The sequence below is a fragment of the Oryzias latipes genome, chromosome 7 (assembly GCF_053564925.1).
Source record: "Oryzias latipes strain Hd-rR chromosome 7, Olatipes_Hd-rR_3.1".
NCBI classification, from domain to species: domain Eukaryota; kingdom Metazoa; phylum Chordata; class Actinopteri; order Beloniformes; family Adrianichthyidae; genus Oryzias; species Oryzias latipes.
The window spans coordinates 6,702,387-6,728,275 of record NC_136243.1 but is presented as its reverse complement, the minus strand read 5'-3'; the positions used below and the strand labels follow the sequence as shown (position 1 = coordinate 6,728,275).

At 40.2% G+C, this 25,889-nt stretch overlaps 1 protein-coding gene across 1 annotated transcript; it reads left to right on the top strand.

The window, feature by feature from the left end:
• The first annotated feature begins 8,375 nt into the window (after window positions 1-8,375).
• LOC111947629 (macrophage mannose receptor 1-like) lies at window positions 8,376-23,339 on the top strand. The gene is made up of 5 exons (XM_078949796.1): window positions 8,376-8,562; window positions 12,946-13,165; window positions 15,417-15,749; window positions 17,285-17,382; window positions 23,075-23,339. Exons 1-5 carry the CDS (start codon window positions 8,425-8,427, stop codon window positions 23,192-23,194), a joined length of 909 nt encoding a protein of 302 aa, XP_078805922.1. The 5' UTR covers window positions 8,376-8,424; the 3' UTR covers window positions 23,195-23,339.
• Window positions 23,340-25,889: the final 2,550 nt, after the last annotated feature.

The window sequence follows — 25,889 nt, the reverse complement described above, 5'->3', positions numbered from 1 at the left end:
TGTGCAGTGACGTATGTATCAGAGGATGTTGGATTGGCCCTTCTGCATATCAATCAAGTTTATCTATTTAAGTTTATTTATTTATTAATCTTTGCTGGCCTTCGATCTAACCTCTTTCTTGTTACCTATGACTGCTCGATTCAGGCATTACTGAGAAAAGGGACGGGCTGAGACGTGCAATGCAAAACAGAAAGCCAACAACTCCACCCTGGAAAAAGACATGTAAAAAACTAAACTCCCAGAGAAGTACACATTACACATCACTACATTACTAATGCAGACAAAAGATCTTGTTGTAATTTTAGATTGATCATTTACAAAAAGTAAAAAAATAAAAATGAAGGAAAAAAAGTAGAATTCAAATTTGCCAGGAATAGAAAAGAGTGTAGTCCAGGCTGAGACTTACAAATGAGACAGACGTGGTTGGAGATGAGGGACTCATCAAAACAAACAGAAAGAAACAGAGAAACAAAAACACCACCTGGCTTCCTCGCCTGTTTGGAAAGGACAGGGTACCACACCTGAAGAACACGGCACACAAAGAAAAAGAGTGACACTTGAAATAGATTAGCTCCTGTAATGTGTACATTTTTGAACATTGTAAAACCTAAATTAATTCAGTAATTTAATTTTAATTCATAAAAAATAATATATATATTTAAAAAAGATCAGCTTCTGGTAGCATTTCCCAAAATTCTTTAATACTATCTAAGCCAATTCAGCAGCGGATAACTCCATGATGACATGTCATCGTAGAGTTATTATCGTGGAGTTATTATTATTATTGTCATTACAGACAATTAAAATCTCAACAAGGCATGATAAAATAAAAGCTACACGGCTTAGAGTCTTTCTCTTTGTTTGATCAATTTTATTTTTTACAGACTATGTTGGCAACTGGTAAAGAGGAGAACTGAGAACATTTTAGTCTGAGGATTTGCCTACTCCTGCTGCTAATGCAGCCAAATCAACAGTTATCAGCTTGTCTGTGTTAATAACGGTTAATGTCATGCCGGCTCAGACATCCCCCGGCCTGCAACAGGTGCAGGGCAACCAGAGCACCCTGATGGAAAGTGGGCTACAGGAACCAGATGGAAATTGACTACATGTGAGAATGAAGTTCTGTTGGGATGCTACTACTCAAGTAATCCTACTCAGAGAGGTTACATGCAGAAAATGAGGAGTGAATGGATTATTCGAAACCCACAATAAAGGCTAACTGCCAAGCAACTAGTAGCTCAATGTTCCAACATTCATAAACAGTGACTCCTATCACAAGTTGAAATTGAAGCGGTACAACACAGATGCAATACCCCGGGAGAGCCAGAACACCAGGTCAGAGAGGAGACTATAGCTCACTCTCGACCTAAGCTTGGGAACACGGCCCCAGTAACTTCAGATACGCTGAGAGAGGCAGGGCCCCCCCGGTGCGGCGGGGGGCTGCCCTCCTGGCTGGGCTGGGGCGGCACTCCCTTTCCCTCCGCGCCTCCCTGCTCTCTGGCTCTGGGGGCCTCGCGGCGGTCCTGTTGGCCCTGGCTTGGGTGGCGGGCTGGGTCGCCCGGGGGGCGGTTGTTCCCTGCCTGCTGCCGTGTGGCGTTGGGGGTTCTGGCTGCCGCTGCTGATGCGGCGGGGGTCTTGGTGCGGGGATGGCTGGGCACTCTCCTTCCTTCTTTTCACATTCCACCGTCCATTTTAGAAAAACAGAAACACTCACTTGAGCACAGGTGTTAGCTTACCTTTGCACTAACACTTTGCATGATGGAATGACTAAAATATTTCACACTAGTTGGTTTAAAGGCATAAGTATGCGTGTGTGAACACTATCTGTTTTGTGTACACGTTGACATGTGGACTTTTTTTTTTCAGCCAGCAGGTGTGTTGATAACATTTGAGTGTGTGTGTGGACAGGCCCCGCCCCTTTTTGTACTACATTTGAACCTTACCGTAATGATAAACAACCAGTAAACTTGTTGCTTTATGCTGCTTCATGGTCTTATCCCCCCCTCCTATTATCACCCTCTTACCCCCCCCCCCCCTCTCTCTAACATCCCTCTCTCTTCTTCCTTTCTTTCCTTTTCTGTCCGGTCCAACAGTGAAGATTTTCAAACATGATTGAAATTAATAAAGTTTGGCCTTAATTACAAAAGGGGTTTATTCAGACATACCTTTGGTTTGTCTGAAGATTATTAACCCCTCTTGTTAAAGTAAAATATGTCCAACACAAGAGGTCGTCAGCTCTCATCTGCCTGCCCAGCTGTTGGACAGGACAAGTAAAAAAAAAAAAAAAAAAAAGAGATGGCTAACGGAAGGGCGCACAATCCTGAGCCAGAAGGATCCCTCAAAGGGTGCAATACCATCTAACTACTGGGCAATAACCCATCTCTACAACATGGAAGCTCACGTCATGCATTGCTGCGACCAAGATAAAAAGGCACATGGATCAATACATGAGCTACACACAGAAGGGCATTGGTAGAGACTCCAGGAGAGCCAAACACCAACTCATGGTTGACACTCGCTTAAGACTGCAAGTCACGACACAACAACCTTGATTACAAGAAAGCTTATGCCTCAATGCCACAAGTGGATCACTGAATGCTTGGAGCTGTACAACATCAACAGGACTCTAAGAGCCTTCACAGGAAACTCAATGAAGCTGTGGAAAACCACCCTTGAAGCCAATGGGAAGCCACTTGCTCAAGTGTCCATCAAATGTGGGATATACCAACGTGATGCTCTGTCCCCACTGCTGTTCTGCATAGGTCTGAACCCCTCAGCCAAATAATCACCAAGACTGGCTATGGATACCAACTCAGAAATGGGGCCAACATCAGTCACCTCCTCTACATGGATGACATCAAGCTATATGCTAAGAGCGAGCGTGACATTGACTCCCTGATCCACACCACCAGGATCTACAGTTGGGGCTCGACAAATGAAGTCGGATTGTTACAAGGAGAGGCAAAGTAGTCCACACAGGAGGGGTCTCACTTTCAGGAAATAGGAAATAGCACAATTACTCAGAGTGCAGTCAGGGGAGACTGTATCATTCCTTTAGAAAAAGTGTTCTTGGTCAGACTGCTTTTTTGGTCAGAGCTGCTACTGGGTGGAACAGACTGAATTGTTTTATCGCTAATTTACTTTTAGGTTAACTGCTAATTTTACTGAATGTATTGTTTAATATATGTACGTAATGTTTTGTCAATATGTAATCTTATTTTGAGCTCTCAGGGTGATTTTAAGATCCACCAAGGGACTACAGATGAAAAATAGCCCTTTGGCTAACTCTGGGATATTGACAGGAGTGTTTGTTAATATGCGCCGTCCCTGTATCAAATACAAATAAAAAAATTAATATTTATTTAAGGTTTAAAACATTTAAAACACTTTTTTCTTATTTAATTTAATTTGTAACATACTTCCATCAAATTTATACGGAGCACGTGTCCTGTCTCAATGAATATAAGAAAAATATCATAAGATTTATGATACCTAGGTTTGCTGCTTTGCCATAAAATTAAATTCACCAGACATAGCTCCTTGCTCCGCCGCACAGCTCTTTTGCTTGTCATGCCGGCATTCAGGCAGCTGGCTGGCCGGTAGACAGACAGCCAGCTGATATTGTAGTTTAGGGTGGAATAGGAATAATAATATTCAGGGCTTGTCTTTTATTAACATATGCTTTAGCAGTCGCTTTACATTCGAAGGCTAGTTGGCTACATACTAACTAACTAGCCGATCATTTATCCTGTTATTCACGTAATAGATTTACTGATATCTTCCCATTTCTGTCTGTCTGTGTCTCATTACATTGCATTAAAGACAAAGAGGATGTTTAGAGATCAGATTTATTTAATTTAAAAAGCACAAAAGCATCGGTAATCATGTTCATTCACATCCTGGACGTAGGCTCTCCGTCCTTCTTGCTGCAAAAGCCACTTTCTGTCGCTACTTCCGTGTCTCTGTGAGCATTCAATAGGGGTTAAAATTGTATGATCGATCTATTATTGTCTCCATGAAAATCAGAACAATATTTAAAGATTAGGCTGGCTGCTTCGCCTACCGGACTTGGCTCCTAGCATTACAAACATGGCTGTGAGCAATATTACGTCATGCATGCTTGTTTTTCTTTTTCCTTTGTTGAACGAATGTGGGTCACAGAGACATGGAAGTTACCGCTGAGAGCGGCTTTTGCAGCCAGAAGGAGACCAAATCCGTGTTTATGAATGACTTTTGACGTCAATAATTATTGCGCTCCCACAAATTAATTATTACAAATTAATCATTTCGAGGGAACGAAATAGTATTTCGAGGGAACGCAATATTATCTTGTGGGAACGGAATAGTATGTCGTGCGAACAAGATATTAATTTGTGGGAACAAGACATACTTTAATTTTTTAATGTCAGGACACGGGCTCTGTACATTTACGATGTGTACTTACAAGTTTTAAACAGTTTTCAAACGTTCAATTCTTTCATTCATTAATCTTCTTAACGTGGTCAGGGAAAATTATTACCGTAATTTCCGGACTACAAGCCGCTACTTTTTTCCTGCGCTTACAGCCGTGCGGCTTATTCAGTGACGCGGCTAATTATTGGATTTTATTGGCGGCCGCCGTGTACGTAATTTTGGACACAGTGAATGGTTTGAATTTTCTAACATCAAACACAAGTCATTTATTTTTCAACACACCTCTAAGCAGCCAAACAGCATGGACCTCACTTCAGGTCTTAGACACTTCAGTCATGGTTCAACAAAACGAAACACGCATGCCCGGCCGCATCCCAGAATCCTTTGGTGACATTAGACCCAACGTGCACGTGATGGCCGCTACAATATGATGAAGCTTTCAAGTTAAAAGCAATAGTTAAAAGCAGCGTGAAAAAATCACCAACGGGTTTGGAAAAGCCGGTCAGCTGCGTGACGGAGAGAACAGCGCATGCTCAGGAGTGCATTTACCTCTGAGTCATAGTGACTCGGCTGGCTGCACGTAAATATGTGGCAATAATATCAGCCTTTATTTTGTCGGGACACGACTGGAAACACAAATTGACGTGGTCGTTTTAACGGTTTCTAAGGACTGAGCAGAGATTTGCATTGAAACGCTAACAGCCTCCGTGTGAGCTGGAGACTGCGTGTCGTGTGAGCTGTGGGGCCGATGGCAGTCTGAAGGCTCCCACACGTAACAACGCATCCGCCCCTCATATACAAAACGTACAGTATTAAGTCCGATTGCTCTGCACAGACACGATTTGCTCCGTCCACAGGCGCAATGGGGACGAAGCGCTCCTCCTTGAAGCCGCGCTGGCCAGAGCTGTCGGAGTAGATAGGAAGGGGAGACAAGGAGCGCGCGGGAGCGCGGAGGCGTCGAGACATTCTGCAGGCTGCAGCCAGGGCTTACTCGAGGCGTCCGCGGAGCAAGTGTTTGTTGTGGAAGGAAACTTCTGACCCACGCGCCGCGAGGAGGCGCGCGTATCGCGCTGAGGCGCGCGCTTTTCAGTCGCCGCTGCTGTATTTTACCGGTGTGTTTTTTAACCAGTCCTGTTACTCCCATAACGCTGCCGCGACACAAGCGGAAGGAGAGCTTTACCCGTTCACCCCTCCATGCACTGCTGATACTTGCTCATTCTTAAACACGTACAACAGAATGGCGAGCCGGGCGTTGGCCCCGCCTTTAGCCCCTAAGACTCATGGGAAATGGGGGATCGGGGATGTAAATTTCCTCATCATAACTGAGGGATGTAATGTTGATTATATGGTTACTGTTTGTAATTTTATGTGTGAAACCTAGATTGTCAATAAGTTAAAAAAAATAAAATAAAATAAAAACCATAACTGAGGAACTTGTGAACAGAATAGAGGTCCATACTGTTTGGCAGATGCAGATAGACTCAAAGACATGAGCCTGAGGCAAAACTGACTCCACCCACTGTGTGCTAATGAATCACACTTACACTCTGAGTCAGGAAGTGATCCGCTAATTCATGCGGCGCGGCTTGTGTATGTATAAAATTAGTCAAACACGTGAAACTGGGTGGGTGCGGCTAATAATCGGGTGCACTTTGTAGTCCGGAATTTACGGTAATTTTTTTATTTTCAAATTTACAATGTCTGTTTTTTAAATTTACTATTTGGTTTTTCATTCACTTTAAGCTGATCCATACTCTACTTTGGCTCACAGGGAAAACTTACACGAGGATGAAGGTGGCTGTCAGGTGATCTACCCTGACAGTCAAATCAGTCATTTGGGCATTTAAAGGCGCATTGAGGTTTTTTGTTTTTATTGAACGTGTCAGAATAAACATCTGCTGTCATAGATGCAAATGGTTTACATCCAATATTTGCATGTTTCAACTAAAAGCCTGAGATGTTAAATATCTGCAGTCACAACCTCAGGGAGCAGAATAGAGAACAAACAATGGAGAAAGTTCTTCTGTTGATCATCTCTGCATCAGGCAAGTGTTACTTTCATTCTTATCTTTGTTTTAAATCTGATTCCAATTTTTGTACAAGTTCAAACTTTGCTGTTTTAACCCATCAGCTAAGGGCATACCTGTTGTTGTTATATATTGGAATCTTAAATATCTCTCCATTTGTATTTTACATAGGGTAGTCTCAAAGGACCAATTAACTATGAGGTGCCTATCGTCAAAGTCACGCAAATAAACAATTATCTGACTTTTTATTTATTTAGGCATCTTTTCTTATTTTTAATGTGTCTTGTTACCTTAATAAACTAAACGTAAATGTTGAATCTAAATGATAATATAAATCTAAATTGATACATCCTAATGTTAAATATAAATGCTAAATCTCTAAATGTTAAAATTTAAATGTTGAAGATAAATGTTACACCTAAATCTAAATGCTAAATATAAAAGCAAAATTTATGTTCATTTATTCATTCATCTTCTTCCATTTATTCCCTTTCGGGGTCACGAGGCTGCCGGAGCCTATCCCCGCCACTTGTGGGCGAAGGCAAGGGGCACCCTGGATAGGTCGCCAGTCTGTCACAGGGTCGAAACTTATATGTAAATGTAGATCTTTCTATTAAATCAAAACATTTAACATCAATCCCCTTCAAGGTCATGGGGTTGCTGGAGCCAAATCTACTATTGAGCAGATGAGGGATACACCCTGGACAGGTTGCCAGTCCATCACAGGACACCCACACAAACTCACATTTACACCTATAATAATTAATGAACATTGGAAGCATGTTTTGGACTGTGGGAGAAAACTGGAGAGTCAGTTTTACAGACAGACGTCATCCCATTTTACAGATGGAATTTTTCTGGACTTTTGCCTTGACATTTCCTGATACAGCTGCTAAACCACAAAATTACCTGTTTATTCCTGGGGTTGTTAAAATCTCAACCATCACCCTAATACCTGAGGCTCTGACAGACAAACCTCTTTGGACCCAAACGGCTTAACGTGTTATGCGCTCACAAGCCTTCCAAAAGGATCGGTTCATTCAGATTTCCCCATGGACCTCGGTGGAGTCGCCTCCTGCTCAAGCTCGCCAGTGGTCAAACTTGTTAGCCTTAGACTGTTTGGGTCCATCAGACACTTGCACTCCATTATCCAGCCACGAATGCAGGCCTGACTCTGTTCATTAAGTCAAGTTGTTGAGGAACAACTAAACTCGTAGAAAATGCTGCAAGGTGAACTCGGTTTTCTTGATTTATTGTCTAACCAGCAGCTCTAGGACTTTCTGTATGCATGTGGCCTGTGTGGTAAAAAAGTGCCAAGGAAAAAGCAGAGCAGAGTACATTTATGCAGTGATTTTACATTCAGTCATCATTTCAGAATACCCAACCATAAGTCCAAACAAATATCTATCACTGTGTTTTCAAACATAATAACCAAAACATTACAAGGAAATAGATGACAGTACATGCAAAACCCAACTGGAATATGTACATTATATGCAAAACACTATTAAAATAGACAAAGGTGTATTATTATGAGAACTACGGGGCGGCACTGTGGTGCAACAGTAGAGCAGTGGACCTCTGATCGGAAAATTGCATTCAGTTTCTGCTCTGTACATAATGGGTTGCAGTTTCCTTGGGTGAGACACTGAACAACACGTTGCTCCTGGTGGTCATAGGTTGGCGCCAGTGTTAGGCAGTGGGCCGTCATCAGTGTGTGAATGTGTGTGTGCGTGGCTCAAGGAAGGTAAAAAAGCGCTATACAAGTATACGCCGTTTACACCATTTACAATTTCTATGCAGCAGAACAGTTCTTTTGCAAGGATAACTCATGAACACCTGGCCAGCAATTAAGTAATTTCCTACTACAAAATAAAATAAACAAATCAGATGAATCTTGCTTCTAATCCTGTCTTGGTTTTTGCCTTTAGCTCTGTGGGCTGCTGATCCACTCCCTAAAATTACATACCACCTAATTTATGACATGAAAACATGGAGTGAAGCTCAGAGCTTCTGCAGAGCAAACTTTACTGACCTGATGATGGTGGACAGCCTCGATGATGTCAAGATCCTGATGGACACGGCCGACACCAACAAACTACTGAACTTGACCAACAGCTCTGTAAGTTCATTTTGACCTTTTTCATCATTTATCAATGAGGTATAAACCAGTAGCAGAGTCAGATTATTTTATGTGGGGTGGTGGGATGGGGGCAGAAGTCTTTGGAAGGGTGGCAAATAAGAACAGCAGATTGGAAGACCATTACAAATGAAAGGATCAAAAACGTGTATTTCAAACTGTTTTATTATTGTTATTAATAAAAAAACATCAGTTCTTTTACCTGAGGTGCTATTTAAAACAGAATTACTAAACCACTACTATGAAATTAAAAAAAACATAATAAAACAAATAAACAAATAAATAAACACAAAGCTTAGTGTCATTGTTTGTTCATTGAAGAAAGTGCATTTTGCTTTAGTCCGGCTGTGAAATGCAGTTGCTGTTTTTGTGTGGGCACAAACAAGCTAAAAGTCTGCAGAACATGATGTTGTAATTTTTCTGCTGGTCCAGGAGGGGATTCTTCATCACTCTTACCACAGTCACGAGACATCTGTCCTCGCTTTGCTCTGCGCCATGGTCCATGCACTGCTTTCTATGGAATGAAGCCTTGTTTATTTTTAGTACAGATCTAAAGAAAAATAATAGACAGAAATCACATTAATTCCACCACAATATTTCTAAAATACATATAAATACTTTAGAATAGTTTCTGAAGAAAATACGTGTGAGTATCGAGGGCCATTAAAATGCAGCGGCATATTTATGGCAGAGCATTTTCTTTGTAGCATGCAGCAGCGCCAAACCCAAATTGTAAAATATTTTAAAAAAAATGTGAATCATCAGTACTTTACTGCTTCGTGGTAGTAAGACAAGTGATCAATAAGTATTTGCATATTTGTATCTTTGCAAAACTTACCATAGATTGGGACATTTTTCCCAGAAATTACAAAATTACCAAAATTGGCCAAAAATTACACTACTTCTTGTGGTTTAAATGGCGGGAGGCTCTAATGACAGGGTGCAATACCGCCACCTACTGTGCTAGATCCTTAGGATTAATCAATACAGACATCTCATGTCAGACCCTATTAGTTTAGAGCAGTGACGTGCGGTGAGGTCGGTGACTGGTGAGGCACTGAATCCTCTGGAGTCAGATTTACAATGAAAGAACTAAATATTTCACCATTCATCCAACAGCAGCTAAAAGCTTATAAAATACACACAAGAACATATTTGTCCTACAGAGAATATTTATTTTATAGATGGATAAAACACTCCTCTTGTGTAAATTATTCATAAATACTGTAAACCAATGAAAGTATACAGATGTGTTCAGCACATATCTGACCCTCAGTAATTATTTCTGGTAATTTTCCAACTTCAAATTCTAATCAGTTATCAAATGTTGTCTGAGAATGATCATAAAAAGAAAATAAATGATTTTTCTTAAATTTTTTCCACTTGCTCCCAAGTTATTTTAAAAAAACAAACATTGAAAAACATGTTTGGCCCTCCTTTTTGAGTCCATGTGTTGATCCTTCTCCACAAAAAGCTCTATGATCTGTTTCCAAGCATTCGTTATTTTCTTTTAGTTTATATGAGTTTCTCCCTCTCAATGGAGAAAGACGTTCCTAGTCTTTTTGTACGGCATCAGTGTAGCCACAAAGCAGCTGTCAGCTCATGTCTGGCCCCTAGTGAGGTATGCCTCACCTGAAGCCTATTATGCAGGCCTATAGCAGTTTTTTTCAGCGCACGTCTCTGTTAACATTGAGCCCTATTGTCAGAAGTGAGGCACAGCGCTCCCGAGCCTCACCCGGAGACTCAGCCTCGTCTGTGATCGCGCAACACTCAAATTCTGCGATTTTAACCTCAGAAACTGTGGAAAATGTGTTGAGTTGACTGAAAAAGTATATTTAACACAGATCAGTGGAAAATAATATTTACTAAATTTACCTTTTTCTATTTTATCATGATTGTGACAGGCTCTGCCTCACCTGACCGCACGTCACTGGTTCAGAGATAATGTCTGCTTCCTCCGCATATAATCTGTCAGTTTCAGACTATCCCTGGTCCCAGCTGATCAGTCACTTCATCTCGTAGGGGCGGGGTGGTGATGGGTTGAGCCTGGTCCTGGCTGGTCCGGTGGGCTGAGGCGGGTTGGGGGGTCTGGGGTCTGTCGGCCCTGGTGTTCTCCCGGTTCGGGAACTCTGGTTTCCTCGGGGGGTGGGGGGGCACTTGGATAGCATTGAGGCAAGGGTCCCTGGGTTGGCGCCTTCTGGGCGCGGAGCAGGCGGTGGCTGCCAGCCAGGAATGGCAGCCAGGGGTTGTGTTGGGTGGTTGGCTGCTGTGGCATGGGTTGTGGCTTGGGGGCTCATGGTCCTGAGGGCCGGCTGCCCTTGGCTTGAAATACCGTCGTTAAGTAATACTCCCAGTCCAACTGGTTTCACACTGTAGTGAGCCACACCAGAGTTCACTTTCAGTTCAAACAGAGCTCTGCCCTCCCAAAGGAACCAGGATTTGGATGATTGGTCTTATCTGAAATTCAGATCAACTTTATGCAGAAAAAAAAAACAATTCAGGGTTATTAAATCAGATGTGGATCAAAGAAAGTTTAAACATAAACATATTGCAAACATGATATTGTGGCGACTGCTCTGTCACGTAGATCAGGATGGAGCAGAACACAACTATTCTGACCAGTGAGGTGCTAGCGCCTGTCGCCAAATCCATGTCTCATACACCACATGACCCCAGGCAACTGGAGGTTAAGGAGGCACAATATGGTGGCAGAGTTCAATGTCCTCATTTAATGGGCCTTTCCAGAATTCAACAGAACAGAATAACATCGCAAATGTCTTCCCTGGAAATAACCAACTCACTCAGGGTTTAACAACACAATCAAAAATAATCCTAGCTCCCACAATGCATTCCTGCCATGGAGCAGAATCACTACACAGGAAGGACCACAACAATTTTAAGACTTTTTTTAGGGTTTTTATTTTTTCAAATTAATTATAAAAGTATCTAAGTTTTGCTAATATCTAGTATTTCCTGATTTACATTCCAAATAGGAAATACTCGCTGGCTCCAAAAAGCCAAAGTAAACTTCTTTGGAGCAATAAACAGCTATTTCTCAATGATTTTATCTAGCCAGTCTCATGACCTTAATCCAATAGTCTTTGGAGGAAGTCTGTGTTGCCCAGCAACAACCTCACAACATCACGGCTCTTGAGAAATTGAAAGATCAGGCACTAACTTGTATTAATTCAGTTTCAAGTTATTGTAAAGAAAAGGTTTTTCTTCCATTAAAAGCCAATTCGTCCACAAGTAAAAGTGCAGTAAATTTAAAAAAAAATGCTGGTATGCATGCTTCTCCTAACTGCTAAATTAAACAGAGGTTGGAACTGGTCACTGTGGAGCAGTAGGGATGATAGGTGTATGTCTCTGTTTCTGCCTCACAACATATTTGGTTTATAAATGTTTTTATGGTCTCGGGCCTTCATATTAATATGACATGATTTCAAAGTCTGAGCCCTCGCGGACCCTGAGGTCCTCTGATACCGGCCTTTTGGTTATTCCAAAAGTTAGAACAAAAAAATACGGCGAGGCCTCATTCAGTTTTTACGGACCTCTCCTGTGGAACAGCCTCCCAGAGAGCCTCAGGGCCGCAGAAACTGTTCATGTTTTGAAAGGAAGGCTCAAGACCTACCTTTTTAATTTAGCTTTTAGTTGAATTTTAGGAATTTATTTGATATTTAAATTATTTATTTTCTCTTTTTACTAGTATTATGTGTGTATGTACATTTATTTATTTGTATTTATTTTAAATTTTTTAGTCACACTTACCATTGCACATGTCTATTAAGGTTTATGTAATTATTCGATTCTTGTTCATGTTTTAAATATATTTTGATTTTATTTCTTTTACATTTTATTTATCAGTGTTTTCCTCTGAGGGATCCTCCACATCGGTGACTGACCTTCTCAGTGAACGGGGTCGCTGCAATGGGATCTCACGGGTCTGACTCTTTTGATCGGATCTTGGGGGTCCTGTGGTAGTGTTCTCCGCGAACTTGGGTGGGGGGGTCGGTCACTGATGTGGACATGTCCCCAAAATATCGTTTCCCCACTTCAGGAGGAAGCCAGGTATCTACATTCCATCATTCTATCACTTTTTTATCATGGTGTGTGTCTGTGTGTGTGTGTGTGTGTGGGTGGGTGGGGGGGGGGGGGGGGGGGGTTGTCGGCACTGTTTGTCTTGTCATCTTGTTTTTAAATTTTATTGTATTTTATGCACAGCACTTTGAGTGACATGTGTTGTTGTAAAAGTGCTATGTAAATAAAGGTTGATTTGATTTGATATTAAACACTGGTTAAAAAGTAACTAATAAAATGAGGAGTAAACAACATTTTATGCGGTTAAAAAAGGATTGATGGTTTCAGGTTGCCTGGATTGGTATGTACAACGACTGGAGCAGCTGGAGTTGGTCGCTGCAGGACACAAATTTCTACCAACAAGGAGAAGCTGACTACAAAAACTGGTCTCCGGCAGAACCAAACTTTTATCTGGGCAAAGTGCAGTGTGTTGAAATGTACGATTCTGGACAGTGGAATGATGTACCTTGTGAGTGGACCCGCAAACCAATCTGCGCCAAAGTCACAGGTGAGGCAGATTTAACACGAACAAGGCAATTTTCAGATCCATATATCAGCTTCCCTGCATGCAGTAAACATTTTGATTGTTTTTGTACATGGAAAATTTGCGTCTTAGGTCTGGATGATTGCCAATTTTTTTTTTTGTGGCTTGGTTTGCATTCTCATAGCAGTTTTTCTAAGTGGACACAGTTTGTAAATAGAAGCAGGTGTGTGATGATCAAAGTGCTCATTGGTTATGAGGGCTGTGTAACAGGTTTAGAAAAATAACCATGAAGATTTTACAAATCTCAATAATATCAATAAAATAATTTGATTAAAATCTTTCCAATCACACCTGCAGCAGAGTAAATTTAAGCCTTTTGTTACAACTGCGCTCACCGGTGCAAACAATGGCTGTCTGTGTGTGAAAAATGAGTAAACCTGAGGCGCACAGGCGGCCCACACAAAATATCTAAGTCATTAACCGCTCAGTAAACCCGTAGAGCAAAAATGTCCATGCCACTTTTTTGGGCTTGCTGTGGATGTCAGGTCACATTGAACAATGAAGCAACACGCGAGGGTAGGTAAGGGTGAACTACTCCTACATTACCTACAACTAAAATGTGCATAAGGGCACTGCACAACAGCATCACCCACACATCATAAGTGCGTACCGGTAATTTAAATTAGCCTTAGAATACTTCACAATATATTTACCATAGGCACCATAGGCCATTTTATTATGTTTATGATGGTTATGATGCTTCTAGACAGATGTATTTTCACATTGGAGTATTTAATCAATCGCATCCTTTGTTGCCAGGCAGGTTCAGAGCTTAAGAGGCCTTCAATATTAGTCCGACATTCATTTCCTTCAACCAATCAGATTTTGAGTTGGTGTCAGCAGGGCCTTCCAGCAGGCTTTGGCAACGCCACAATTTTCCAACCTTGTGATTGGACAGAAGTTTCAGGAAGTCTCATGCAGCCCTGTCCAGTTTGACACAGAGCACTTTGTTGATCTGTTTCAGTTCAAAACAGAGCTGACTGCCATGTAGGCCATGGAGGATTTTGCAGGAAAATCTCCCACTGATATCTTTGATTTCCTTCATGAGAAAAATCTGAGTGAATCATGAAGCAGCTGTACAGATTTGTGTGTCCAATGCATCTGTCAAGCTGACATTTTTGGCTCTAAAGCAAATTAAACCTACGCAGAAACACAACTGGACAGACTCGGCAATTTCCAGAGCTCTAGTTCCAAAACAAGATTTGTTTTACTGTTTTGTTTATTCAGTTTATTTAGAGCATTTATTGTGGCTACAAGAATTTTCAATATGCAATGAAAAGCTCATTTCTGCATCGTAAAATGTTTAATGAGTGGTTGAGTGATTCAGACGTATAGCCCAGGTGTGTAATGCGCGCTCCGCCACTGACTCTCTACCACCCCCCATGGGCCCGGACAACCAAAATCCTTCACCACGTGGACAGGTCAACCCCTGTATGGGAGCATGTGACAAAAGCTTTTAGAAAGGGCATGAAACACTTTATATTTGACGATAAAATTCACCCAAACAATATGTTCAAATTTGGTTTAGAAGGCTCTGCATAACTGCAACTAGGCAATGATACATCAGATGAAATTTGTCAGACACAATAGGTTTTCTTTAATTACCGTATTGAAAAAAGCTTTGGTTTGCCATTCCAAATACCGGTCACTAAATTCAGGTCTTAGAATTGGCAGACTGCCTCTAAAAACAATGAGCAGCTCTCTGGAACTTGGTGAATTTCATGATTGGAATCCACCTTTGCAACAATACAAACAGCAATCCCAGCCTGCTTTGTTGGTTTTTATTTCTCCACTGCACAGAAAACAGAAATACAGAACTTATTTTGGTGCCAATTTCTGGGTAATTGTTCTACTATGTAAAATGTAATTGGGAATAAAATAAATGTTCATTTTTACAAATTTACTTTTGGCATTCAAACTAAGAAATATCCTGATTATGACTGATGCCAGGGGATATCTGCTGGCTATAAGATTAAGTATGCTTTTTTGCTTGTTTTAGTTTCAAATATACTTTTTTTATGTTTTTTTTGTTTAAACACAGCTAAAAGAAAATTGTACTTTGACAAGAGGTGTCAGTTTATTAAGTTAAAAAGAAAAATTTTACATTTGTAAAAATTTTGCTTCAAAGTTTTCCAAAATAGGTTTGCAACGAAAATACTGAACCAGCTATTTTAATGAGCAGTTTCAGAAACACTTTCTTTTCTTTTGTTTTCAGGAACAAGTGCAACATTTCACTACATTAACACTAACATGTCCTGGCCTGCCGCTCAGTCCTACTGCAGAAATCATTACACAGATCTAGCTAGTATCAGAAACGAGGCAGAGAACCTGCAGATAAGGGACATGAAAGCTTTAGCAGAAAACATCTGGATCGGCCTTTACAGAGGAGCTTGGAGATTGATAAATGGGAGCCTGCCCACATTAAGGTACTGGAAAGATGGACAACCCAGTAGCAACGATGAAGACTGTGCAGTGGCAAACTTTGAAGACCAAGGAAAATGGGAGGACTGGAACTGTACTGACAGAAGGGCATCCGTTTGCTTCCACAGTAAGAAAAGTTTTGCTCTAAGTCTGAGTTTTTAAAATGTTAGATTCTAACATTTTAACGTGATTTTCTGCAGGTGAGACCTTTGTAAAGAGAGCACGAAAAAGAAATTAATTGGACTGCTCTTGTGTTTTAAAAGGGCCTGTATCATGCTTTTCTTAAGATCTTTAGAGTAAACTATATCCAAATACATAATAACCAGCTTTGGCAAACTAAAGAACCTTTTATTAATTAAATGAGTTATTTTTGAAGCTCATTTCCTACCCAGAAGGCACCGCCTTTTTGCTCCTTGTGGGTGCCGCCCATTTCATGACGTCATCCTGGAGCCGGCCTCAGCAGTGTGTCTGCGTTTCACCCACAAAAACAAACATCTGAACTTTTACAATGATGGATGTGCACATTGTGGAGTCTTTATAAAAGCATTTAGACAATCAGCACAAAAAAAAAGCTGTTCGCTTTACTTAAACATGTTATGTATGTCAAGTGTTTCCACGTAAGTCTGTCAAGTAGGTTTTACTGCAATCGTTTACTTTCGATTTACTCATTTCAGTTAAGTACGTTGTAAAGCGCTTTCTTAAGTTGGTGCTACTTAGATGGATTTATTTGTGTTTATGTTCAACATTCACAATAAACTTATGTTACATGGTTAAGTTCAGCCAATATAATGAGTAATATAATGATATATTGTATTTAATATAATATAATATATTATATTTATATATTATATTATAATATAATATAATATAATGAGAAACTCCTGGTTTTGTCTGTAAACAGCAGCTTTATCCCTTGTGCTATCCTAGGCACTTTAACATTGGGAGTTGGGTCATCTAGACCCACTAGACAGAGCTCTGAACCTTTTTTCTTCAATGATTTGTGATCTTCACTGGTGTCCATGGATTACATGAAATCTTTCCACCTTTATCCACCTTTGTCATGATAGGAATAACACGTCAATGCAAGGGGGGGTCATCTAAGATAGCACAAGGGTTATTGTCATGCACGAGGCAAAAGAGCAGTGCATGAGCACTGGCAATCTTTGAGTTCATGAAGGATGGTAACACCTTCAACGTTGATCCCAATGTCTTCTGGTTACTGAGCAGCATCTCCACCTGGATGTTTGATCACATAGATTCCCATCATGCTGTTCCAGTTCTGCACTTGTTTCGTCAGGGTTCTCGCTCTAAAAAACATACAAACAGAGAAAAGGGTGCTTCAATTAAATGTTTTTAAAACAACAAATCGTATAAGGAAGTTTTTTATTCCATCGGATTCTGAATTTTTTCAATCTTTTAATATTCTTTCTGAATTTTTAAATCTTTGAATTTTCTTTCGGATTTTTTTTAAACCTTTTAATTCAAAAACAAAAAAATGTTACTCCCTGAAATTTTATTTTTCCTCTTTAATATTTTAGTGTTTTTAATTTTGAGACTCAAAATTTCGATGGGCCACAAATGTGATGAAAAAAAATCGGAGGTTAAAAATGTGCTTGACTGTAAGTTGCATGACTCATGATTTTCTTTGTTTTTTTCCTAAAGTTGTACGAAATACCCATCAAGTCGTCCAACTGAAACTGCAAAGAAACGCCTCTGTGAACCTGAATGACCCTGTGGTGCTGGAGCAGCTGGTGACTGAGGTAAAGTGAGTCTTCGTGAATCGGTTCAAGTAGCTTTATTCCTCAATTATGAGCACAAAGGTTTCAGCTGCTTACACTGAACGCCTAGCAGACGGACATCCAGTGTCCCTTGTTGTCAAATACATTTTCTTTAGCATAAAGAGCTCAACACAACAATCTGACACACAGAACAACAATCCCTCTAATTCCAAAAAAAAGCCTCCAAAAAGGCCTGCTTGGCTTGATGTTTTCTTCAATAATTCATTGTGGGTTTATTTTTTAACACTTTTTAAAGAGCCAGACCACACGCACACACACACGCATGCACATATCTATATACCGGTATCTATATAAAAGCTTTATTATGAATCCCATAATAGACGTGGTAAATTTAAACTTCCCACAGTGAGGTGATGTTATTTGAAGTACTTATTGCTACCCGATCAGTCCCAGCATGCACAAATTTTACATCACTTCCTTTCTATCGCCTACATTGTGACAGTTAAGTTATTCAAATTAGATTTGCTGCTGTAAATTTAACCTTTTTTTGTAGGTTTGTTGTTCCAAGAAACAGGAAACTAAAACATGTAATGCTTTAATAAATAATTAAAATTGAAGAAGAAAAAAATCTGCTCCCGGTAACAGTACCCCCACCCACACCCTCCTCGGACTGAAGTACAGCTCTGTAAAAAAAATAATGTCGCCTAAGAGCAACCCTCCAAATTAACCACCAAGGAGGGATCTGTGTTAACCGAGTTAATAAGTGGCGGTATCCTTGTACAATCACCATCAAAGAAAACAGGAGAAGAAGAAAACATTTGCACGTTTAGTATGTTAGACCCAGTCGTGCGGTTCAATTTTGCACATGCACAGTAAGTAATGCGCAGACCTGATCCTTTACATTTCCTTTTCTGTCATTTTGGTAAACATTAAAAGAAACTTTTCATTACTATAAGCATTTTAAGAGGTTATGATTGTTATTGATATCTGGAGACATACTCTGACCATAAAACGCTTTTTTCCTTTCACAAACTTCAGCACAAAGATACCAGGCTTATAATGTCCTGAATGCTGTAAATGTATTTGTGGAGTTTTCACAGCACCAGTCATCCAGGCACACAAAACAGACATATACTATATTACCAAAAAGTATAGGCTCACCTGGCTTGACTAACATATTAACTGAGATAGGTCAGGACTGTGTTCTGGAGAGGCAAGTGTATCCACACCAGACTCTGTCATCCATGTCTTTATGGACCTTGCTTTGTGCACAGTCATGTTGGAAGGGGTCCACAAACTGTCCAATTTTGGAATTGTCCAAAATGTTTTGCTATCCTGAAGCATTCAAAGTTCTTTTTACTAGGCACAATGCAATCTGAAACATACCGTTCTCCTGGCAACTATGAAAGTAAAAATGTGTCTAAATGGACAAGCTTGTAGATTTGATGTGAGAACTTGTAATATCGAATGTGAAAACTTGTGCATCAAAAATCTGCACCTGTCTGAATGACACCTTTTCAGCGTTGTGTGTAGAGCTGACGAACCATCCAATCACAGTGGAGTATATGACTCTTGGGGGCGTGGCATTGACCGGGCTTGAAAGCAGGAGAACATTTAAGACGGGACCACATTAAGGAGTTCTTTACTTTCCTTTTTAGAACGTGTTTATTCGCTTGTAATTTTCTAAATACATGCAGCCGGTGCTGAACTTTTCTCTGGGCCGCACAGACCCTGAGGAGGGTTAAGGTTATGGTTACAGTTAGGCGCGTGGCGGCGTATCAACCCCGACCAAACGGTTCTCGTCCGCGGCTGTTACTGCAGCACACCGCTCCCGCAGGAGATGAGTCGCTGCGGAGAATAAATGTCCCTCACCTACATGTGTGACAACTAACGGGCTTGAACTTTAAACACGTGCGAGCAAAAACTAGATTTAATCTAAGACACACTCAAAACATGTGAGAAAAATGCATCAATAGACGTGTTTGAGATGAACCAGCGCCGCGCCTGGATCGTTAGCGAGACCAGGCCGGGGGTGTGTGTGTGTTAAGGGGGGGGGGGGGGGGGGGGGGTGTAGGCGAAGCTGCAGCCAGACTGAAGGAGAACAGGAAGTTGTCCTTAATATTCAGTTTAGTTTTAATATGCCTCTCCCCCTTAGTATGATCTGTGTTTATATATCTTTTATATTTATTTGATTTTTTTGTAACCTATGTAGCCCATTTTTAATCAATAGGTATTTTAATTTATTTGAATTGATCATTACCTACAAAAACCGTCAGGACCCATTTCCCATAATGCAATGTTTTGTTGTCATTTGGTGGCTTGCAGTCAGTGCAGTACTTAATTTCCAGCTGTGTTTGCTCAGGTAGGGGTCATTGCTCCGCCCCTTTCTGGTGATACTTTTTTGATGATTGACAGGTGAGCAAAAAAGTTGCAGCGTTTCGTCCACCTGGGTGATCTCAAACACGCTTATTGTGCATCTTGGCTGCACTTATTTGGTGTCGCCAACATGAATGTCCATCCTTTTTTGAACTTTTCTCTGATCTCAGGTATCAGTAATGATTGTTCTGATCTCCAATGAACAGCACCCATTTTTTTACAAACCCCGGTTTGAATCCAACTATGAAAATATAGGAGTTGATGACCGGCTGCTCTACAATAACTGGTGATTGGGGTTTAAATGTGCAAAAAGTCATAAGATAGAAAATCCAAATGGTTTCTGAATTTTGTTTCTCCTTTACTGATTTGTGGTTTAAAAAGTAAACTTAAAAAAATATATATGTATTCAACATTGACTCAAAATTTGGAGCACATCCTCTCTGACCTTTCCACCTTAAATTTCAATTAGTTCAAGTCCAGTCCAGATTTACTGTCAATCATCTTCATCCACACTGAGGGTCTCAGCTGTTTGGGAGGAAGTGCTGCCAAGTGTCCATCAGTGAGAAGTAGACAAGAGAAACCGTGTTCTGAAGAACCATTGGTAGAAGTTACAGAGTTTAAGTCTTCTTTAGTGTTTAATAGTTATAATTCAACAGTGTTAACTGAACTGTGTTAATAGGGGCGTTTAAATTGGAAAACAGTAGATATAGAAGACTGAACAAACATTAATGTATTATTGATTTATTTACTTATTGATTTCTTTATTTACGTATTTAATTTTATTTCAATGAGAGTTTTATAAGTAAACTTTGTACAGAAAACAGTTAATAATAGAGTATAGTTAATTGAATAGTATATGTTCCATACAAATTTATTGGCTCTCAGACACTCACAAGTTGCGTGTGTGTGTGTGCGTGTGTGTGTGTTGAAGTTGCGGCCCTCCCTCAGCTAGACCCTGCCTTCAGTGGCCCCCAGGTAAGCTGAGTTTGAGACCCCTGATTTAGAGTTACAACTTCAAATCTGTGATTACAACTGCTCAAATGTGCTTCTGCGTGTGCTCCAAAAGTGCACTACAACTGCGCTCTGAATTCTGACACATTCCTTGCGGGAAACTTGTGTCAAAACTGATCTGTGTCCGAAAATGGAACTAGGGGGGAGGGAGGGTTAGAGGAGGCGGAGTCAGCCAATCAGAGTGCAGGACTCGGAGAACTTGGTAAAGTTAGAAAGATCTTCACAGATTCGGACTTCCTGCTTCAATAACTCTTCTGATAATCGTTAAAATGTGACAAAGTATCTCAGTCATTTTGTTTTAACACAGAGAGTGAACTACAGATGCATTTCTATTTCTATTTGAAAAAATAGATTAGATCAACGCGTTCCCCGCGGACCCAGGCTCTGGGCGATGGCTAGGACTGCGCGAAAGCCGTGCTCTGCCGTCGGTCAATGGGATTCTCGCCTCTCCTTCTTCGAGCGACGGCGGAGCGCGGTGTCACTGGGTCCGCGGCAGCCGCGGGGAATGCATTGATCTAATCTAATACATTTCTTTTCAAATGTTAATACACATGATTTATAATAAAGATGCTCAATAGCCCTGGCCCTGGCCCAAGACACTTCTCCAGTGTGGCTCCACTGGTGTGTGAATGTGCATGAATGATCCCGGTGATGGTCAGAGGGGCCGTAGGCGCGAACTGGCAGCCACACCTCTGTCAGTCTGCCCCAGGAGAGCTGTGGCTACAACCATAGCTTACTATCACCAAGTATGAATGAGGAGTGAATGAATAATGGACAAAATGTAAGCACTTTGAGCGTCTGGAAAAGCACAGATAAATCCAATCCATTATTATTATTATCAATACAAAATGACTGAGATACTTTGTCACATTTGAACGTTTATCAGAAGAGTTATTGAAGCAGGAAGTCCGAATCTGTGAAGATCTTTCTAACTTTATCAAGTTCTCCGAGTCCTGCACTCTGATTGGCTGACTCCGCCTCCTCTAACCCTCCCTCCCCCCTAGTTCCATTTTCGGACACAGATCAGTTTTGACACAAATTTCTCGCAAGGAATGTGTCAGAATTCAGAGCGCAGTTGTAGCGCACTTGTGATTTGCGCCAACAGATTCGAGCACACGCAGAAGCACATTTGAGCAGTTGTGTTCACAGATTTGAAGTTGTAACTCTAAATGAACACATGCAAATGAGAATTTGTCAGTTCACAGCGGAAGATTTTTACACACAGATGCAGATTTTTGATGCACAAGTTTTCACATTCTATTTTAGAAGTTCTCACATCAAATCTACAAGTGCGTTCTTTTTGGAGCATTTTAACCTTCATAGGCAACCTCCAAACCCAAACTCGTCCATCAGATTACCAGATGGAAAGGCGTGATTCATCACTCCAGAGAGGGAATTTCCACTGTTCTAGAGCCCATTGGCGGTGTGCTCTAGACCACTGCATCCAACGCTTTGCATTGCACTTGGTGATGTGTGGCTTTGATGCAGCTGCTCGGCCATAGAAACCCATTCCATGAAGCTCTCTCTGTGTTGTTCTTGGGATAATCTGAAGGTCACTTGACCTCTTTGCACTATGAGCTTCAGCATCCTCTGAACCGTCCCCATTAGTTTACATGGCGTAACACTTTCTGGCTGAGTTGCTGTTGTTTACAAACTCTTCCATTTTGTCCTGATAGAGCTGACAGTTGACTGTGGAAGATTTAGGACAGAGGAAACTTCACCACTGGATTTGTTGCGCAGCTGGCATCCAAAGATAGTTCCACGCTAGAAGTCACTGAGCTCCTGAGAGCGGCAAATTCTTTCACAAATGTTTGTAAAAACAGTGTTTGCCTGAGTGATGACTTTACACCTGTGACCAGACCAAGTGATTAGAACACCTGATTGTGACCATTTGGATGAGTGAGCCAATACTTTTGGTAATATAGCTTAAATCTCTTTTATTTGAACAAAATCCCGATTGTAACCTCAATTTTTAGTTTTAATTTGAGTTTGTTTGAAACATATTTGCCTAACTGTTGTATTTTGTTCAGCTCACGGTGAGTAATATGAGGAACAAAAAAGCATCTGAACATTTTTTTACATGTCTACAGTAGTGCTTTTGGTGCAGATGCACTCGTTAAATACGTATAAAACAAATTTAATGACATCCATTATCTTCTCTACTTCTCTTTGCAGCTAATCTTTTTTTAGCTGGCTGTAAATGTTAGAAACCAATTATGTCTGAAAAATGAGCTACCTGCTGTCTGCAGTCTCAGCAGGATATGAGTTAGGTGGAGGTTTTTCTCTGAGAGATCTTAAGGACTCTTAATATTTTGTTGTGTTTCAGTTAAAACAGAAGCTGAGAGAAAACGGACAAAAAGGAGGAATCAATCTGAACTGGAGACGAAACTCAGACGGACTCATCTTCCACGAGATCAAGAAGGAAACTGGAGAAAAAGCAGGCTAAAAACACCAAATGTCAGCAAAAAACTGTTTTTCTGCCAAAAACAACTTTTTTCTGTAATTCTATTACCTTTTTTTTAATAGTTAACTTCTTGTTAAAGATATACATAGAACACTAGCAGCTAAACTAATATTAACCTAAGTGCAGGGTAAAGAAGAAGATGAAAGCCAAAAAGGAAGAGTTATATGTGGAAAAACAAACAAACAAAACCAACTTTGGCTAAATGTCATTCCACACTACGGACTTTTATTTCATGTTTAATTTGATAAACTTTCAGCCTTAAAATCTAATAGAGCTTGATTATATATATTTATTTATAAATTTTAAATACAGTAAGAAAGCTTAGTTTTATCCTAATTTACTTGTCTTTTTAGATTTTTAGCTGTAGCTTGATAGCATTCATAGATGAATGTTTCTTTTCTTTTTAAGTCTTCCACAGATATAAGTGCACACCGTTAACCTGTGTTCACACCGAACCCGAAGTCAGTTTCAATGTTAAGTTAATAGCACAGACGTGATTTGAGGTCCTGCGGTTTGATTTGAGTGCGACTTTTTGAGTGCGATTTGGGTGGCGCGGCACAGCCAGGGTTCAAAAACTTGAACTTTGGCAAGGTCGCGTCGTCACATCAACCAATCAGGGTCTCAGCTTTGGGGATGTGACATTTTCAGTGACTTGGTCAGCAAGTAGAATACACATCCAATACGTTGGCTTATAGTTCTCCTCCTAAACGTCCATCCATTTTCTTAACCTGCTGTATCCCTTTCGGGGCAACAGTGTTGCCAAAGCCCGTCCAGGCTACTGTTGGGTGACGCTTTTGCAGCGCCTATGAGGCTGAAGCTAGAACACTCACCATGCCGGATACCTGGGAGGCGAGTTGGCGGGCAGACAGGACAGCCACTGCAGCAAGGGGACAGTGCTGGGAGAGTATCTGAATGATCACAGACATGGAAAAGTGAATATTAATGACTTTGTGGAGCTTTTTCAATAAATAAAACTGATCTCTATACATCATCCATGTCTTTCATGCATAGTAAATAAGATATGTGGATAGACACCGGTCCATGTAGTGATCAGGCTACAAACATCTGGTTGTAGCTCCTCCCACAACACCCGGGTGTCAAGCTTATAAACATATTTTTGGACAGACATCCAGCAGCAAATTCACTGCCCAGTAAAGGAGGGGCGGCCGATTTGAATTTGCCATCCGAATCGCGTTCAGTGTGAATGGAGCTTTAGTGACCTTTTTTCCTTTCATGAAAATATTTGAAACTGCTGTTCTATGTAATTCTGGATAGCCTTTTTAATTATTTTTTTTTGATTTTCTGTGACTTATTAGAAAACTGGTTCGAGGAATTTTTTAAAAATGCATGCATATGTCTTTTGGTTTTATTTCCATACCAAACATTTTATTTTTTGGTCACATGGCAGTGACAAACAAGTCTATGAAATTTTTAGAAAAATCTGCAAAAACAAACTTAGATTGCCTTGGTAACTGAGGTCTTCTGTTAACCACGCCCACATTGCTAATATGTTGAATATCAAATGTCATATCGTTTTGTTCAGATCGAGCCAACAATTCATGTATCAAATTTTCACAATATTGTGGTAAAGAATATGCAAGCAACAGGTTAACAGCAGTTAACAACAGTTAACTAAAATCAACTTTCGTTTCCTGTAAAATTCCTTTGTATTTATCAATGTCTTTTTAACAGAATAAATCCTATTGCTCCCCCACTGTTGCCTTTACTTTTGTATGAGTTGTGTGGATTTTTTAATATCTTGATTTCAACATCAGTAGCTTTAATTTCTTGCTTTGAGATAACTGACTACATAACCTCCTCAAATGTGTGAGACACCACATAAACAATAGACAAATGTGAAATACATTATAATACATTATTAATACAGAACAGAATAAAAATCATTCATTCATTCATTCATCTTCTTAACCGTTTATTCCCTTTCGCGGTCACGGGGTTGCTGGAGCCTATCCCGGCCACTTGGGCATAGGCAAGGTATACCCTGGACTGGTTGCCAGTCTGTCGCAGGGTAAGAAGATGAATGAATGAATGAATGAATGAATGAATGAATGAATGAATGAATGAATGAATGAATGACTGAATGAATGAGTGAATAAAAATCATGTTTGTTTTTTCCCATGATGGAGAACATAGTTAAAAAAACAAGATTAAGCCAGCATTTCTGAGTATTATTTTAATCTAAATAGTTGTGAATCAGAAGCAGGTGGAAAAATATCGTTTTAAAAAGCCTGTACTTGTTATGTAGGACCTGCAATTTTGGAAATCAAAACAATATTCCGGTCACTAAAATACAATTTAAAAAAAAGATGAAACTAAATAAAAATTAAATGGTTCAGAAAACAAAAGTAATTTCCAGAAATCCGAATGAAATGTTAAAAAAATGCAACACAATAAGAAACTGGAAAAAGTAGATACTATTGGACATCACTGATTGAATGATGACGTGTATGTTTTTCAAACGTTTTGGATGTCTGCATACTAATACATGTCTTGTGTTTCTTACGCAGTATAGTTAGTTTTTCTTCATGGCAAAAAAAAACAACTTTTGGTTAAAATGATGGACAAATTTCATAATCCAATCAGCAATGTTCCATAAATACCTACCTTTTCTTTTGTTAAATTCTTTATAATTTGATTTTAGTTCAGTAAATAAGTT

Bases quoted from the DNA above. Each gene is read 5' to 3' on its own strand.
- LOC111947629 (XM_078949796.1), top strand. From the start codon at position 8,425: ATGAAAACATGGAGTGAAGCTCAGAGCTTCTGCAGAGCAAACTTTACT. The intron at 15,750-17,284 runs GTAAGAAAAGTT...TTTTTCCTAAAG, and splicing joins GGCATCCGTTTGCTTCCACA to TTGTACGAAATACCCATCAA. The intron at 17,383-23,074 runs GTAAAGTGAGTC...GTTGTGTTTCAG, and splicing joins TGGAGCAGCTGGTGACTGAG to TTAAAACAGAAGCTGAGAGA.